Source organism: Netta rufina (assembly GCF_964035555.1).
Source record: "Netta rufina genome assembly, chromosome: 19".
Taxonomy (NCBI): Eukaryota; Metazoa; Chordata; class Aves; order Anseriformes; family Anatidae; genus Netta; species Netta rufina.
The window spans coordinates 7,124,640-7,140,199 of NC_140143.1; the positions used below are offsets into that span (position 1 = coordinate 7,124,640).

General features: G+C 39.8%; 2 protein-coding genes across 2 annotated transcripts in view; both read right to left on the bottom strand.

Annotated features, from left to right (window-relative positions):
- The window catches only part of TBCD (tubulin folding cofactor D), a 126,862-nt gene extending 121,221 nt beyond the window's left edge, over nt 1–5,641 (bottom strand). The window contains exons 1-5 of the mRNA XM_084298331.1: nt 5,582–5,641; nt 5,207–5,410; nt 2,191–2,241; nt 1,893–1,990; nt 750–851 (exon numbers count right to left, since the gene is read on the bottom strand). Of these exons, the coding sequence (XP_084154457.1) occupies nt 750–851; nt 1,893–1,990; nt 2,191–2,241; nt 5,207–5,399 (444 nt within the window). The 5' untranslated portion in view covers nt 5,400–5,410; nt 5,582–5,641. The remainder of the gene's footprint in view (nt 1–749; nt 852–1,892; nt 1,991–2,190; nt 2,242–5,206; nt 5,411–5,581) is intronic.
- A 1,157-nt stretch (nt 5,642–6,798) lies between these two features.
- LOC311217024 (fructosamine-3-kinase-like) lies at nt 6,799–14,300 on the bottom strand. Its single transcript, XM_084298750.1, has 7 exons — nt 14,226–14,300; nt 13,943–14,124; nt 12,721–12,872; nt 11,421–11,512; nt 10,542–10,624; nt 9,576–9,698; nt 6,799–8,827 (listed from the first exon to the last, which is right to left on the bottom strand). The coding sequence occupies exons 2-7, from the start codon at nt 14,081–14,083 to the stop codon at nt 8,489–8,491; spliced, it is 930 nt and encodes a 309-aa protein (XP_084154876.1). The 5' UTR covers nt 14,084–14,124; nt 14,226–14,300; the 3' UTR covers nt 6,799–8,488.
- Between the last annotated feature and the right edge of the window lie 1,260 nt (nt 14,301–15,560).

Here is a 15,560-nt window from a genome sequence, read left to right on the forward strand (position 1 = left end):
TGTATGTTCTTAGACAAAGTGCAACAACAGAAAAGGACCAAGAGAGAAATATGTCCTTCCTAATTTATGTATTCCTTTCATGGGCTTATTGAAAAAAATTTAGGTGTTCTGAGAGACAGACAAGAAGCGACTTCTAAAGAGCTTCTATGGTAAGGTTTCAGAATAAAAATAGATATTTCATAAATCAAGTCCTTTACCTGCAAAATACTTAAGCTTTGAAAAGTTGTACAAAAAAATGATTACCTTAGTTTTATGGCAGTTGGTCTTTAAAAAATAAAAGCTGTACAACTATATCAACACTAACAGAAATGGTGCTGCAAGAAATTTATTAAAAATTATTTGAATTTTGAGCAGAATTAGTCTTCATATCCATGATTTTTGTTACCTTTAATAGATGATGATCTCTCTTAAAATTAATCTATCTTAAAAAAAAAAAATTGGAATCCTTTCTTTGTTCATTCAATAAAATAAAACAATATGAACTACAGTATCTCAATCCATGCTTAAAAATTATTTGCTTAAATACTGTTTTAATCAAAATTCTTGCTCCCAGCTAAAGAAATCTTTAAATCAGGAGGGTATGTAATGAAATGTGTGATTTTCACGTTAATTCTAGCTGTTCAATTAACACCGAGCAGGCTATATTGCAGCTTTACATGCTATTTTTTGCAGGACTATTTTCTACATTGTTCTTCAGCTTCTTCTCTAGGAGACATAAAAATTAAACAGGAAGTACAGCAGGTTCTCACCTCGCAGTCTTTTGGATTCTGGTCCATAAGCATATCCAAAACAGGCTGTAAATCACCAACCTCATGAGGAAACAATCGGAGGAAAAGTTTGTATCCTCTCACCTGTAACATGAAGGTTCAAAATTTAGTAAGCTATCTATCAACATCAAGTACTGAGGAAAAATAAAAGACCCTTTGAGGAGTTAATATATCATAGAATGATTTGGGGTGGAAGGAACCTTAAAGCTCATCTAATTCCAACCCCCCTGTCGAGACCAGGGACACCTCCCACCAGGCCAGGGTGCCCAAAACCCCATCCAGCCTGGCCTTGAACACTTCCAGGGATGGGGCAGGCACAGCTGCTCTGGGCAACCTGTTCCAGGGCCTCACCACCCTCTGAGTAAAGAATTTCCTTCTTTTATCTAATCTAAATCTCTCCTCTTTTAGTTTAAATCTGCTCCCCCTGGAAGGCCACTGTGAGGTCTCCCCGGAGCCTTCTTTTCTTCAGGCTGAACAACCCCAACTTTCTCAGCCTGTCTTCATAGGAGAGGTGCTCCAGCCCCTTGATCATCTTTGTGGCCCTCCTCTGGACTAATTTTAATACTTCTGTGTCCTTCTTGTGCTGGGAACCCCAGAGCTGAACACAGGGCTCCAGGTGGGGTCTGATGAGAGCAGAGGGGCACAATCCCCTCCCTCACCCTGCTGCCCACGCTGCATTTGCTGCAGCCCAGGACACAGCTGGCTTTCTGGGCTGCAAGTGCACATTGCCGGCTCACATCAACCAACACCCCCAGGTCCTTCTCCTCAGGGCTGTTCTCGATCCATTCTCTGCCCAGCCTGCAGTTGTGCTTGGCATTGCCCCAATCCAGATGCAGGACCTTGCGCTAGGCCTTGTTGAACCTTATGAGGTTTGTACAGGCCCAGCTCTTAAGCCTGTCCACTCAGTATCTCAGTATCTGTTTGTTTGGTTTTTTTTTTTTGTTTGTTTGTTTGTTTTTACATTCTGACCTTGCTTTTTCTACTCTGGATCATTGAATAGCGTGAGGTATCATTAAAATGATGAAGAAAAAAAAAAGAACTCATCTTTCACACTGCAATTTAAATATTGGAAACCTACATACTTTCAGTTATAGAACGTTACATTTGTTTTTTGGGTTTTTGTACCTTTGTAATGATGTAAAGAAATTTAAAAGCCAGATGAAATAGCTCGGAAGGAGATGCACTGTCCCGTACTATATCCAGCAACAAATTCATCATCCATTCTAATGAAAGGAGAGAAAAGAAAGTGGGAACAAAACAGTTAGCTTACACTTTCTCATACTTCTAATAATAGAAAGGGAGATGATTGTCATATATCTGCTATCAACCACAACAATCATGTAATGCAAATATGAACTTTCTAGTTTAAGAGAGTTTCAAGTATATACACAAAAAAGTGTTATATACAAGATGACATTCCTACCTAAGTGGCGATCCAACAAGTGAGGCTGCTCCTGGTACTTGTCCATTATAACTGAAAAGGAAAAGGTATCTGTGACCAACTACTCAAATGAAAGGCCCTTATAACCATCAGTTGTGAGATACACCCTTGATTCTAGACAGTTTTAGTTTAAAATTTCAGTATCCTTGAGCTAACTACTGCCACACCTTTAAGTGAGGTCAAGAAGCAAGAAGACAACAGAGCAGTTATTGTAAAACTAGAGGCTGTCTGTCATGCCATCATTTACCTAAAATTCATCAAAAACTCTCTTCCAGGAATCTCTCAAATTACTGTGGACAAATGTCACCATTAAATCAAACATGCCAGCAGCACTCAGTCAGCTGTTACCCCTCATTGCAGAGCTCTTTGTGGTTTTCCTTTGCCAACAACTTACCAGCTTCTGATGGCACTCTGCAGACGGAGGACATTAAATCAGAACAGCCTGTAGCTGCTGCAGACAAACCAGCCTTACACCGCACTCCAACCCAGTCAGCAACCTGAATGCTGCTTTACCCATCTGTGCTTGCTGTTCACATCTCCTCCAATAACATTTTACATCCCACTTACTTCTACACACTATTCTATTTGTTAGCATGTCAAGTTTCTGATTCTTTTTAAAACACCCACGCAAAGATACCTTACCATCACAAAGTGTAGTAGTATGATACTCTTCCAACCCTAAGCTAATACAGTCATAGGGAAATTCTACCTGGACACAAAGGGTTTCATCACAAGGCTATCTTCCGTCCCATGCTTGGAACATAGTTAAGGATATAGTTCTACCACTGAAACAGGACATAAGAAAATTCTTCTCTCTCTGTTTTGAGCTTCCTGACCATAGCAGAAAATTACATCACAGTACTGTGCATTGAAAGGTGCTCTTCACAGCTCTCAGAACTAGGCTTTTTTATTTTGAAATAGCACTAAGGAAATTATACAGCAAAGAATAAAAATGTCTTGACAAAATTTTACCTGGACAAACGCAAACTGTAGCTATTACTACCCCTAAATCCCATGCTCCTCAAGTTTCCACATTATTTTATCCTGCTGCCAGGAATACATTATCTTCCTTTTGGGAATGGACATGAGAAAAGATAATTGAAATTGAATATTGTAAATACTAAGAACAACTTGCCACCGATTTTACAAATAAAAGCATTTCCATTTATACCTAGAATCAATGCCACGCAGCCACAGAAATGAAAGCTACGCTTCAGAAAGAGATTATTAAATGATCCAGTATTGCCTGGTGATTGCCTAGGTCATTTTAGATATTTGCTCAGGAAATAGCATTTACTTAGAAAACTAAAATATCCTCTTAATCTTTCATTTTCCTGCATTTGTTCCTCTCTAACAATTTTTCTCTCTATCCCTTTCTCTTCATCACATCAAACTCTGAAGATGAAACACAACTTCACCAGCAGGGTATATCGCTGACCACTGGATGACACTGCACAACCACTTTCATAATGCAGCCAGTCCAACACTCTCCTTACACTAACTTCTACAGTAGTGCTTCTACAGCACTATTCCATAGTGCTGTCTAAATCAAGAGGGAAGCCTGCACTCCTAATTATCGCTACTTTCCCTGCTGTAATTAACAATATCTTAAGCTGTGTACAAATAACAGAATTAGAAAGTACAAGAAATTCCATCAATGCTCAAAAGCAGAAGTGGAATTTAACTACAATTCATTATCCTGTCAAATTGTTTTCCCAGATCAGAGTCTGGTAATCTAAAATAAACCACCAGATTAAAACAGTGAAAAGGATGAACCACAAAAATGTGATTCTAGTGCTATTATTTCAAGGAAAGATCCTCCTATGTTTTCCTGCAAAACTTATTGCAGATTGAACTACATAATCCAGATTTCTGCTCTTAACAGTTCATAAAAAAACATCACATGCTCTTGTAAGTGTTTCAGAGACCTGCATTAAAATGTTCAGTAACTGATTATTACTGCATTATCTGCGCATAGATTAAGATGTTTCCTTACCTCCAAATTTATAACCCACTCATTTAGTCTGTTTATATGTCCAATATTTGGGACATTTTTTGCCTATTAAAGGTCAAACGATTCCCTGTGACACAAAATGTTGGAACCAAGTTTTGAGCAACATGTATGGTGCGTATCAGTACTGTTAACATTAAAGTACATGTTAACCCTGTATTTAGTGAACAGTGATACTTCTGATACTGATACCTGTTATACAGCTACATCCCCCTACCTTCAAATGACACGTTCCCAAGTGCAAAAGTCAGTGTTTCGGTAGGTAGCAACACCATTTTTCTCCTAAAATTTTATGTGATAGAGTGGAAATGCGTGCAGGAGGACCATAAACACAGTCTAAATAAACCAAGGCAGCGCATACGATGTGAAAGAGGCACAGCAGGATGATCAGCTGCAGGAGAGATGGCTTTTCAGCAGCTAAGGCTTTTCAGTATGTGTTTTCCTATGCCATCAAATTCTGCCATCTCACCTGTGACACTGAACAATCAACACAAATACATTCCTGCTACTTCTCTCTGATCAGTTAGATGTTCACTGTTAGCCTCCTTGGACAGATCACTGTCAGTCCTTTCAATAGGATAATTTCTGCAGGATCAGATTTCCAAATTTATGGTTTTTAGGTTTATTGCGTGCCTATCTAGCTTTATTTTGTCAAAAACAGACAATAAAACAGTATTTTGACCATTAGGTTTGGCTAATTTTTTGACCATTATCTTTTGCTAAATTATTTTCTGCATTTGAACGGGAGGCAGGAGGCTACACAGGGCTCCTGAGATCTCTTAAATACAAGGCTCAGCTTCTAACTGGTGTGTGCGAGCAGGACATGCGTGCATCTGGAAAACCGTGAGGTAAAAATGAACCCAAGGCACCTGTTGAAAGAAGTTCCAGTATTATAATTACACCAAAATCAACGTTTTAGTCCTTTTTTTTGGTAAGACCCTCCTTCAGAGGCCACGACAGCACGCAGCCCCCGGTCGCCGTGCTCACCTATGAACTTCTCCACGGCCGTTTCCCGAGCCGCCCGGTCCCCGCACACGGCCGCCAGGCCCCCGACGAGCCCCCGCACCTCCTGGCTCTCCGTGAAGCTCTCCAGGGCGCTCCCGCGGGCGATCACATCCAGCTCCTGGGCCCTGCTCTCCTCCGCCTCGGGACCCAACGCGTCCGCCTCGCCCAGAGCCATGGCGGCGGCACCTGAGGGGGCAGCGGCCGCGTTACGCCTGCCCCGGCCTGAAGCCGCCCCGACCGCTCCGCTCTCCGCTCCCCTCAGGCGCCGCCGCCGCCCCTCACGGCCGAGGCCCGGCCCGGCCCCGCCGCCCCTCACAGCCCGCGGGCGGCCCCGGGCCCCTCTCCCCGCCCCGTTACCCTGGCAACCGCCGCGCTCCCCGCTCCGCTCCCCGCGCGCCGCCGGCCGCAGGCTGCCTCCTACGGGGCGCCGCGCGGGCCGAAAGGCGCAGGGACGGCTCCGCGGCCCCGCCCCTGGAGAAGGGCGGGCAGCTGAGGGGAGGCCCGGCCCCGAGCCGGGGGGGGTAGGGGTGATGGTGCTGACACGCAAAGTGGGGCCTGTGGCCGTGGTGCTTGGAAACTCTGAGGCATTTCTGCTCAGAAAGAGCGGGCCGGCGGTGGAAGGGGTTATTCAGGGAAGTGGTGGAGTCACCGTCCCTGGGGGTGTTCAAGGAAAGGTTGGACATGGTGCTTGGGGACATGGCTCAGTGGGTGACAGTGGGGTGGTTGGACTAGATGATCTTGGAGGGCTTTTACAACCCTTATGATCCTAGGATTCTATAATTCAAGAGGCTCAGCACCACAGTGCCACCACCAAAGCTTTCTTGTGGCCCTAAAAACTGAGGGGGATTTGCCTCAGGGCATTTTTCACGGGTTGAAAAAGGGCAGATGAAAGGCACCCAGTTCACTGTTACCCCTCATCACCTCTGTTTCTTAACAGTTGTACAATCTTGGGGGGCTGGCAGGGTAATTGTCAAGTCAAATCTAAATCACAGAAAATTCTGGAAACAAAGGTGGAATGGTGAAAGCTACAGAAGAATGGGGAAGGAAAAGAAATGGCTGCCCCCTTACAGCACTTACTAGTTCTTGGGTCAGATTCTTTCCTGCAAGGTCCCTGAGGAAGATGCTTGGCCGTACTCCACCCCTAGACGTACCATGTTTCCACCCCCTCATCTTTTACCACACATCTTCCTCTGCCACTGAATATTTTACCAGATAGCAGCACTACATTTCCACTTCTCTCTTGGCACGTTGCCAGCTCTAGAAAACTGAAGTCAGAGTCTGAAGTAAGACATTGAGCAAATCACCTCAGATTATCTTTTCACGTGGTAGAAAAAGCACACCCAAGGATCAGACCTCACCACTGTCTGGGGGGAGATGAGTCACCCTCAGAGGTGGTCCTTCCTCTCCTTTGATTACAAAAGGAAAATCAGAGAAACATTTAAATCTGGTCTGCATATAAGGCCAAGTAACTTCTTGTCCAGTATCTAGCACCTCCATTCATACTCAAATATCCATCTTCAGGCTCAAATTAATCGTCACAACCACAAAAGGCAGAGAGACATAATAGCTAGTTTCTGCAGTGCAATTATTTTATTGAACAATTAAAATTCTTAAGTTCATATGCACTTTGCAACACAATATCTGCATTTTTGCAAAAATTAATATTAGCATTCATGCATTTTGCTGGTTAGTGAGACCTGAATCTAGCTGTCAACTACAATTTCAACTGTTCTCACTCTATTATTCCATTTCTCCACTGCTATAATTGTATCAAGTGTTATAACCCCATTCATTGTAGCCCAAATTCAAAGTAAAAAAAATTAAACTATTTGTATTATATTACAGAGAACTAAATTATTTTTCAATAATGTAAATTACAAAATATAATTTTAAGAACTCTTTATAGCACAGCCATTTAAAGCTGATAGAAAGTCTAAACATTTGAGCATTTCTGAATATAACATTTTAGGTATTAGTAATAACAGCCCTCTGAATCCTAAAGACATAGGTTCTTTGATTCTCATTCACATATCCTGATTCATATAACTGTATGTTGGACTGTACTTACACTTACTTTCTTTACCACTTTCTTCCATTAAAAACACGTGACTTGGTTAATGTACTCTAGCTCAAATTGTATGCTAGTGTTTTGTTGCCCAGTTTTCTCCTCACATCCTCATTGCCTGTGTTTTCTAAAAAAAAAACAGGAATACTAAAAAACAGTATAAGTCCATCCAATTTGACAGCGTACAAGAAAACTGCAGTGGCAGAACAGACTTGCCTTACCTACTGTACATTAATTTCTAAAATTGAAATATGGAAAACACCAACCGACACAACAGCAAAATAGATACTTTCTCGTCATGAAAACAAGTAAACCTCTCTCCTACTGTTTGCTGTTTTTACAGTTATTTAAGTGTTACTATCATAGTACAACACATTGACATATCATATTAAAATGATATGATATTGTCAAACTTGTGTGGTGACAATCCACTTTCTGACTGTACAGTTAATTACCAAGGAATTCCAGAGACATCCCTTTTAAGAAATACCACTGTGACTGAACTTCTCATATGGCAAGAAAAACAAAAGGGTACAATTAAATTACATTAAATTAAAATAAATATTAGAAATGCTATTATATGTGTTTGCCAAAAGCAGTCCAAAGGACCCTGTTTACCTTTAAATCAAAAAGAGAATGTTTTCATTTTAAGATTCATAGAATCTGATTTAAATTTTGGATCATAGCTCTTACATGGGAAAGGAACAAAAACAAACATAAATGGGAAAAAGGGTGCAAACAGATGGAAGGAAAAACTAAAACAGATTAAAAATGGGGAGAGGTAGGAAACCAGTGATTACTTCCAGTACCACATTCCTACTGCAGTAACTCTCACTAATGAACTGCTGCAGAAGCGGCAAGATGCAAACTGTGGATATGCAGCAGCTAAGATGTGAGACTCTGTATGGAGAGTAAGGTTCGGCCGACTGTCATGCTACTTTTCCAACCTAGTGGAAACTTCATAAACAGTGCTCAAAAACATTCCTTCATCAGGATATGAATCAGTGCTAGTAAGCCAGTGTATGAGTCAAAAATTACACAATCACTCTCAAACATTTAGTGAGGCTCAAAATTATTCTGAGCCTTTTATATGTCAGGTGTTTTAGCATCAACATTGATTTCTACCCTGTATTACTTCTGATAAGTGTAGGTTGCTAACCACTTAAGGGACTGGGTCAGCATTTCTCACACCAATCTGATTATTTTAAAAGTTTTCTCATTATATTTAGGGTAGACCCCCTGTATCCTGTCCCAAAATGGTTCCAGTGGTTTATGTAATTAAAGAGCTGATACAATTTATTTCGTTTCTCAAATCCTGGAGCTTTGGGTATTACACTGTGATAGGCAGAGAAAAATGAGCTGCTAAAGCCACCAAACATTCCAGCAATGGCCAGTTCAAACTCTGAATGGCCATAAAAGGAAGCAGGGTCAAAGATAATTGGCCCAGAGTCATCCTCAGCCACATTTCCTGCCCACATGTCCCCATGCAGGAGGGCAGGAACAATTTCTACATCACGGAACATTTCAGGAATCTTTATCTGAAAGAGCAAGAACAAACATTCAACAATTAAAGAGCTTTAAACAAAATATTAAATAAACAAATTAGCGTAGTGTATATGAGACTAAGCTGCTCAAATACTACCTGTTTTTAATCTTCATGGAGTAATTTTGAAGTTGATGGCTACATGCATAAACCTAAACTGCAAGCCAGTAATAAGTGTTAGTCAGCTTAGCAATTCATTTTAATTCATGCTCTATCAACATCTGGAATTAATGTATTGTTTCTAGACATGAACAGTATGGGAGATCATAAGATATAAAATAAATGGAGTCAGTGACAAAAGGGGAAGCAAGAAACATCTGGGAACACGTTTGTGCTGTGCAGCTTGCAGAGGAATACCTTCCTGGTTGTTTCTTACTCACTGCATAGAGTATGACCAGGACCAGTCTCAGCTGTGAACCTGGACCAATTAAAAAAATCTGCCTAGGCAGCAGAATCTTACCCAGTTTGCAACACCAAGTTCTTACACAGGATTTAACATATTCTTATTTGAGGTATTCAAAGAAATTAGTCAGTGCTGACTTGCAGGTTTATTTTCACTATCTATTAAAAAATGGAAGAGCAACATGAATTCTTTTCAGCTGCGTTGGTAGCCCAGCCATGAAACTAATCTAGTTACAGCTGTTTAATAAAAACTACGTAAATCTGCTATAAAACACATTCAAAATACCACTTGTACATAATTTCTAACTTTCTAAAAGAAATCTTTAAGACATGGTTCATACTTTTAGCTGTGACCAAAGCTCTCTTGCTTCTCTGTCTCCATAATCTTTTTCAATTAAATCCAATTGTGCCTGGAGTCTGTGACGAATAAAGAAAGAAGGCCAATCACTCTGCCATTCATTCACCTAGAAAATATGATGCAGAGGTTTATAATAAACAATGTTAACATATGCACAGTCAATATTAATAATCCGTATCAAGTTAAGATGCTTGATGCTGACACATTGGCCTAGACAATGTTACTTTTAGACATGCTAATCAGAATACTGTTAAACATTTAGTCAATTGCTGAGTTTGAAGTCACGCTCTATTCCATGCCTAGTGGGGCTGTCTTTAACACAAGATAGAAGTTGAGGTTCTGTCTATTTTCATTCACTTAAATTTTCGTAATGTGTTTTAGAGGTACAGTTTCTGATGATCCCATTTCAGTTGTTCCATATTATATTCCAAATTCTTTCTGGAAATGCAAAAGGATTATTTAATTATTATTGGGTAATGTGTTTCGAATTTGGGAAAAAGCTGTACTTCACAAAGTGTATGAAATACAGAACATTCACTCAGTTAAGCAGCAGAATGAAACTATCATGTGCAGAGCTAGCACATAACTGATTTATCTCAGAGACAGTTCCGATGTCTTATGTGATGAGGTCCTCTAAGAACAGTGGATGTAACCAAAAACCCAAAACAAAGACATGGTTTCTAAAGGGATGCTTATGTTGTTAAGTATCACCATGTTAAAGAACTACCAAATAATTTCAAATTCTTATCCAATTCGTTCTATCTACTTGCTACGTGCATGGTAGCAAGCTGCACACATTGAAGATCCATCATATTTGTCTCACCATCAGATCAAAATGAAACTGTGAAAGAACTGTTATCATAAAGCTGCAGGCCAACGAACCAAACCTTTGTATAAGGAATTAATAGAACTCTAAGAATACATTAGCTTTCACAGATGTGGAATATACCTGCGGTATGTAACCACAGCAAGTGGCTACATGGAATCCAAACTTATCCACATACTGAAACTCAGAATGACTGGCTCCTTTACCTAAGAAACATAATAAACACAAGGAAAAATCTTGAGATTTTGTAAAATAAGAATTTTTACAAAATCATTATTATTTTGTAAAATAAGAATTCTTTGTGTGGTTTCCTTCTTTTTTTTTTTTCATTTGTATCCTATTCCAATTTTCAAAAAATGATGAAAATCATTTCATGGAACTCAATAGAAACTGGATCATGACCTTACACTGCTGAATTATAGTTGTTGTCAAGGAGCAGCAATTATATGTTTGAGTTCATATTTCAGTTCGCATATTTGAGTTCAAAAATATAATCCCCTTTAAACATCTTTAAATAGAAATTAATAACTAGGACCATATTTTTAAAAGTTAATTGTCTGAACCAACAGTGAAAGAAAAGTCTGTAAGGTCAAGAACATTTTTACAGTGATTGTACATGAAGCTAGAAGGTTTAACTAATGCTGAGAAAGACATTAGTCTAAATCTTCAGTTTGACGTAAGACATGTTGAAAGCTATCAAATATTATTTCATACTAAATTTCAGTAGCAGCATAATTTTATACACAAAACATGCAAAATGAGTAATTAAAGATAAATTAATTTAGTTTTGTGAAGGATAAAAGTACTTCATATTTAAAATTTGCAATAATGACTCCTGTATATGATCTCCACATTTGAGAAGTGTGGGATAGGGACAGGAAGTATATCTTATGAAACAGTGCCCCAGTATTGACTGTAACCAAATTATAATAAAGCACTATTATGCCACAGGCAAATTAATTGTTTCATTTTTTGTTTTAGTACATTATATTTATACTCTACCAACTGTGTTTCCCTCCTTTCTCAATTTGTCTCTGAGTGACTGGTTATAAAGATGAAGCTCTGCTATCTGCTTTCCAAGCTTTGAAGAGTATCTATAGAAACAAAGAACAAAACAAAACTGAAAAAAGTTCAATTCAGTATGACCAATACTAGCATAGTATGGTTGAAAGTTCTAAATTTGCCAGAAATAATCAACTTCACAAGTACACAATAGGGAGCAAATGGCTTGACAGTGACTCTGATTATATGGGTTTTAACATAATAAAAATGAATATAAATCAATGTTCTTGCAATAAAAAGTAAACAAAACACAAGGCTGCATAAAGAAGAGCATGGAGTGCAAGCCATCAAGTAATCCGCCTTGTCAGTTCCACATAAAAAAAGCAGAGAATAGAACATGGTATCTACTCTGGGGTCTAACACAGATCATTTAGACAGCAATAAGGATGGCAAATTAAAAAAAAAAAAAAAAAAGTCACAAGCAAGGATTGAATTGAGGTTGCTTACTGTAGAAGAAAAAATGAACAAAAAGCAGTTAAAATACTGCACAGGTAGTTAAACAGGAGCTGCATGAAAGGAAACAAATTGCTTCTCCATGCCCAGAATGTGTAGAAAAGACATAACGGGTTTAAAATTTCAGCAAGGACAACTGAGGTTAGCCATTAGAATTTTTTTTCTAGGAATAGGTGGGATGGATTGGAATGGACTGAGGAGGCTGTGGAATTACTGTTGTCCTTCCAGTAAAAATAGGTTGGTTTGACAAACAACTGCCAGAGGAGACATAGGTATTATTATGTTCCCTTAACGCAGCGGAACGAGGGTAAGATTCTTGAAAGCCTAATTCTATGTTCAGGCTGGGTGACTAATAAAGTGGAATTAATACATTTTCTACCTCACCAGGGAAAGAAGGACTATACTCAGCCATTCTCACATTCACTTCAATAGCACTGCAGCACATGCAGATAAACTGGTCAACCAGGCAGCATACATGCTGCTAGAGTGGCAAAGTGTGCCATTTCTGTTCCAGGCAGAGAGCCAGGGAAGAGCAAAGCATTGGGCAGGAGTACATACACACATAAATATACATATATTTTATGTATATGTGTATATAAAATATATGTATATATAATTATATATATACACAGATATAAAATATGTATATGTGCACAGAAATATGGATCTTAACAGATAACATGCTGTATCTCTGAGAATAATGAGGTCCTTCTCGGGAAGATTTCTGACCAAGTGTAAGAAAAATATCCCAAAGACACAGTAAAGAGAACAAGATGTAAAAACATACTTGTTGAGGTGCTTCATCTTTAGGTACTCCATGACAAACATTGCTCCTCCTCCAGGAAGGTCAATTACTTTAATAGGCTGAGGCACTCTCACAATATTGGTTTTCTGAATTGATTCCAAACTTGCCATTTCCCCTTCAAACATTTTTCTAGCCTGTTAAGGAATAAGAATACCCCGAGGTTAAACTACAGACATCTGGAACAAGTAATTTGGAAAAAAAAAACCAGCACTGTTTACAAAGACTTAATTAGTTTTGTTAAACGAATATAGCTTTCAATCCACATGGGGAGACTCAAGTACCTTAATTCAAATATTATTTTTATATTTCCCAAACTTGCTCCAGGGTAGTGGGATATGTAATATTTCACCTGGAACTCCTAGTTGCTTATGGAGTTCAATTACTCAGGTGTTAAAAGATCTCTAAGGATAAAACCCAAGACCTCCTCCTTCAAAATTACAGGTGACCACTACTAAATGAAGGAAAAGTCTGAATCCTTAAGATGGTTCTCCTCTCCATGCAGGTCAATGGCCAGCAGACAGAGGTAAAAGTACGGAAACTAAGCCTGTACTCAGCATTTCTGAAGTGAAAATTCTGTTCTTCACAGCAGTTTTATTTTTTTAATAAAGCAAAATTCTGATCTTCTGTGTGCAAGAGACAATTGAGTGATGTATTCATTTAGTAATAGAAAAGCCAAGAGCTTGGCCTGAAAAGTTGCAAGAATCTTACTGCTAGAAACTCAAAAGACAAGGAGGAAGTTTGAAACCTCTAGCTTAAAATAAACAAACAAAACAAAACAAAACAAAATACAGAGTTTTAGCACTGGCACCCTTTGTTTCCTCCCTCACTACCACTATTCTCTTCTCACAAATGAAAGATGAAAAGGAAAGCAGTGAATGCAAATTCAGCTTTAGGCTTTTCCAGACCAAGTAGTACAATAACAGCTCTGTATTCAGCCCCTTGTTTACATATAGCAAGGCTGAGTCCTGTTGTTGAGGGTTATCATATAGCGTTACACCTCATTTTGCATTAACCAAACCCACCAGGTTAATATTTGATGTAAAATAAACTACAGCTTTTAAAAGAAAAATGAAAGAAAATCTGAAATAATTATAAGTAAGCCAGAAAACACAGAACTCAAAATCATCAACAATCATCCACATTGAAAAAAAAAAAACTCTCAACATGCAATAATATTAACAGTTAAGTATCTGCTAGCATTAACCTGAGGCTTATGGTTGATTTTAACAAATACTCTTCCACTGTCTGTTTCATAAGCTTGGCCTTGGCTAATGTATCCTCCTCCCGAGCTCCCAAAGGCTTTCAGAACTGAAGTTTTCAATTCTCTTTTCAGGATCTCTTCCATGGTAATTTCCAGGCTGCTGCAGCTGCCTTCTGCTAACTGCACTGCAAAACAAGATTAAAGGTCTGGGTCCTTCTTTCTCTGTCACTCTGCTGTGAGGTAGAAAGGGCCACCCACCAAATAAATAATAATAACAAAATAGCACCTCCCAAGTAAATCCAGAGGTAATGTTTCAAAATGCTTAGTTTCACATTGGCTTTTATATCTAGACAATAAACAAATATTTGTGAGAATAAGACTGAGAGGCGTGTCCTGGGTCCTTTCTCAACTGTGCTGAGAGCTGCTGGTATTTGTAGTTTGAAGCCGTTTTTCTTTTTTAAGCTCTGTGTTTGCTTTGGCAAAGAGGTAATTTTGCAACCAATCCACTAGAGGGAGACTAAATGCAACAATACAAACCCTGCACATTTGTTGCGCTATTGCGGTTCTTTAAGGTATGAAAAACAAAGTTGCAGTCCATCAGGATGCAATTAAAACATGTTGATGACTGTAAGGCAGCCAACACAAATATAGGGAGAGTATTTTAGTATTTTATTTTTTCTCTGCTTGTAGTTGCATTGCATAGGAAGAAGTTTTGTTGTCATCACTAAGATGTTTAGAACGCTTCTGTCTCAGGACACAATGCACTCTCTGGCAAGAAACAAGAGCTTTTTACTTTCTGAAAGTTTCCTCAAATCAGTGAGATACTAAGGTGATCATTTCTGGACATTATCAAGTGAAAATTCATTGCTCATTGAAGTGAAAATTCAAAGCTCATTGTGGTACACAGAGCAGCTCTCAGGGGGCCCTGGGAGGTCCCTAGTAAAACCTAGAGTACAATGGACAGCTCTGAAAGGTCTCCAATGGATGTTAGAGCACACCTGGGGGAACCGGGAGGCTTTCAGGGTGTGCCAGACCACAGAGGGAGGCCCTGGACGACTCTAGCATGTGCTGGGAGGCCATGGGATGCCTACAGGGGATACTAAAGGGTACTGGGGACCCTTGAAGGTCTCTGGAGTACTCCAGGAAGTTTCTAGGGAGTGCTAGAGCTCACTGGAAAATCCTGTGAATTCTCCTAGGGGTACTAGCTTACACTGGAAGGCCCTGAGAGCCTCTGGGGCACACTGGGAAGCCTCTAGTGCTCTCTAGAGTGCACTGGGGGTCCGTGGAAGGCCTCAAGTATCCTAAACTATCAGGCTGGGGGGTGCTGTGAGGCATGTGCAAGTCATAGAGTGCACTGGGAAGCATCCAGGGGACACTAGATTGCACTGGAGGGCCATGGGAGGCCTCAGGGCTGCACTGAGAGGCCTCTAGAGCATCCTAGAAGACACTAGGGGTGACTGTGAGACTCTCAGGGGGAGGTAAAGCACAGTGGGAGGCCATGGTAGACATGCAGATGCTCTAGAGCAGACTGGAGATTCATGGAAGGCATGTACTGAGCACTGGAAGGTGTTTAGGTCCTCAAAGTTACGGACTGGCTACAAGAAACATTTCTACCATCCAC

Coding starts and splice junctions, on each gene's coding strand:
- LOC311217024 (XM_084298750.1), bottom strand. CDS start 14,083: ATGGAAGAGATCCTGAAAAGAGAATTGAAAACTTCAGTTCTGAAAGCC. Junction 11,513..12,720: donor AAGATGAAGCACCTCAACAA/GTATGTTTTTAC, acceptor TTGTTTCTATAG/ATACTCTTCAAAGCTTGGAA. Junction 10,625..11,420: donor AAAGGAGGGAAACACAGTTG/GTAGAGTATAAA, acceptor TATGTTTCTTAG/GTAAAGGAGCCAGTCATTCT.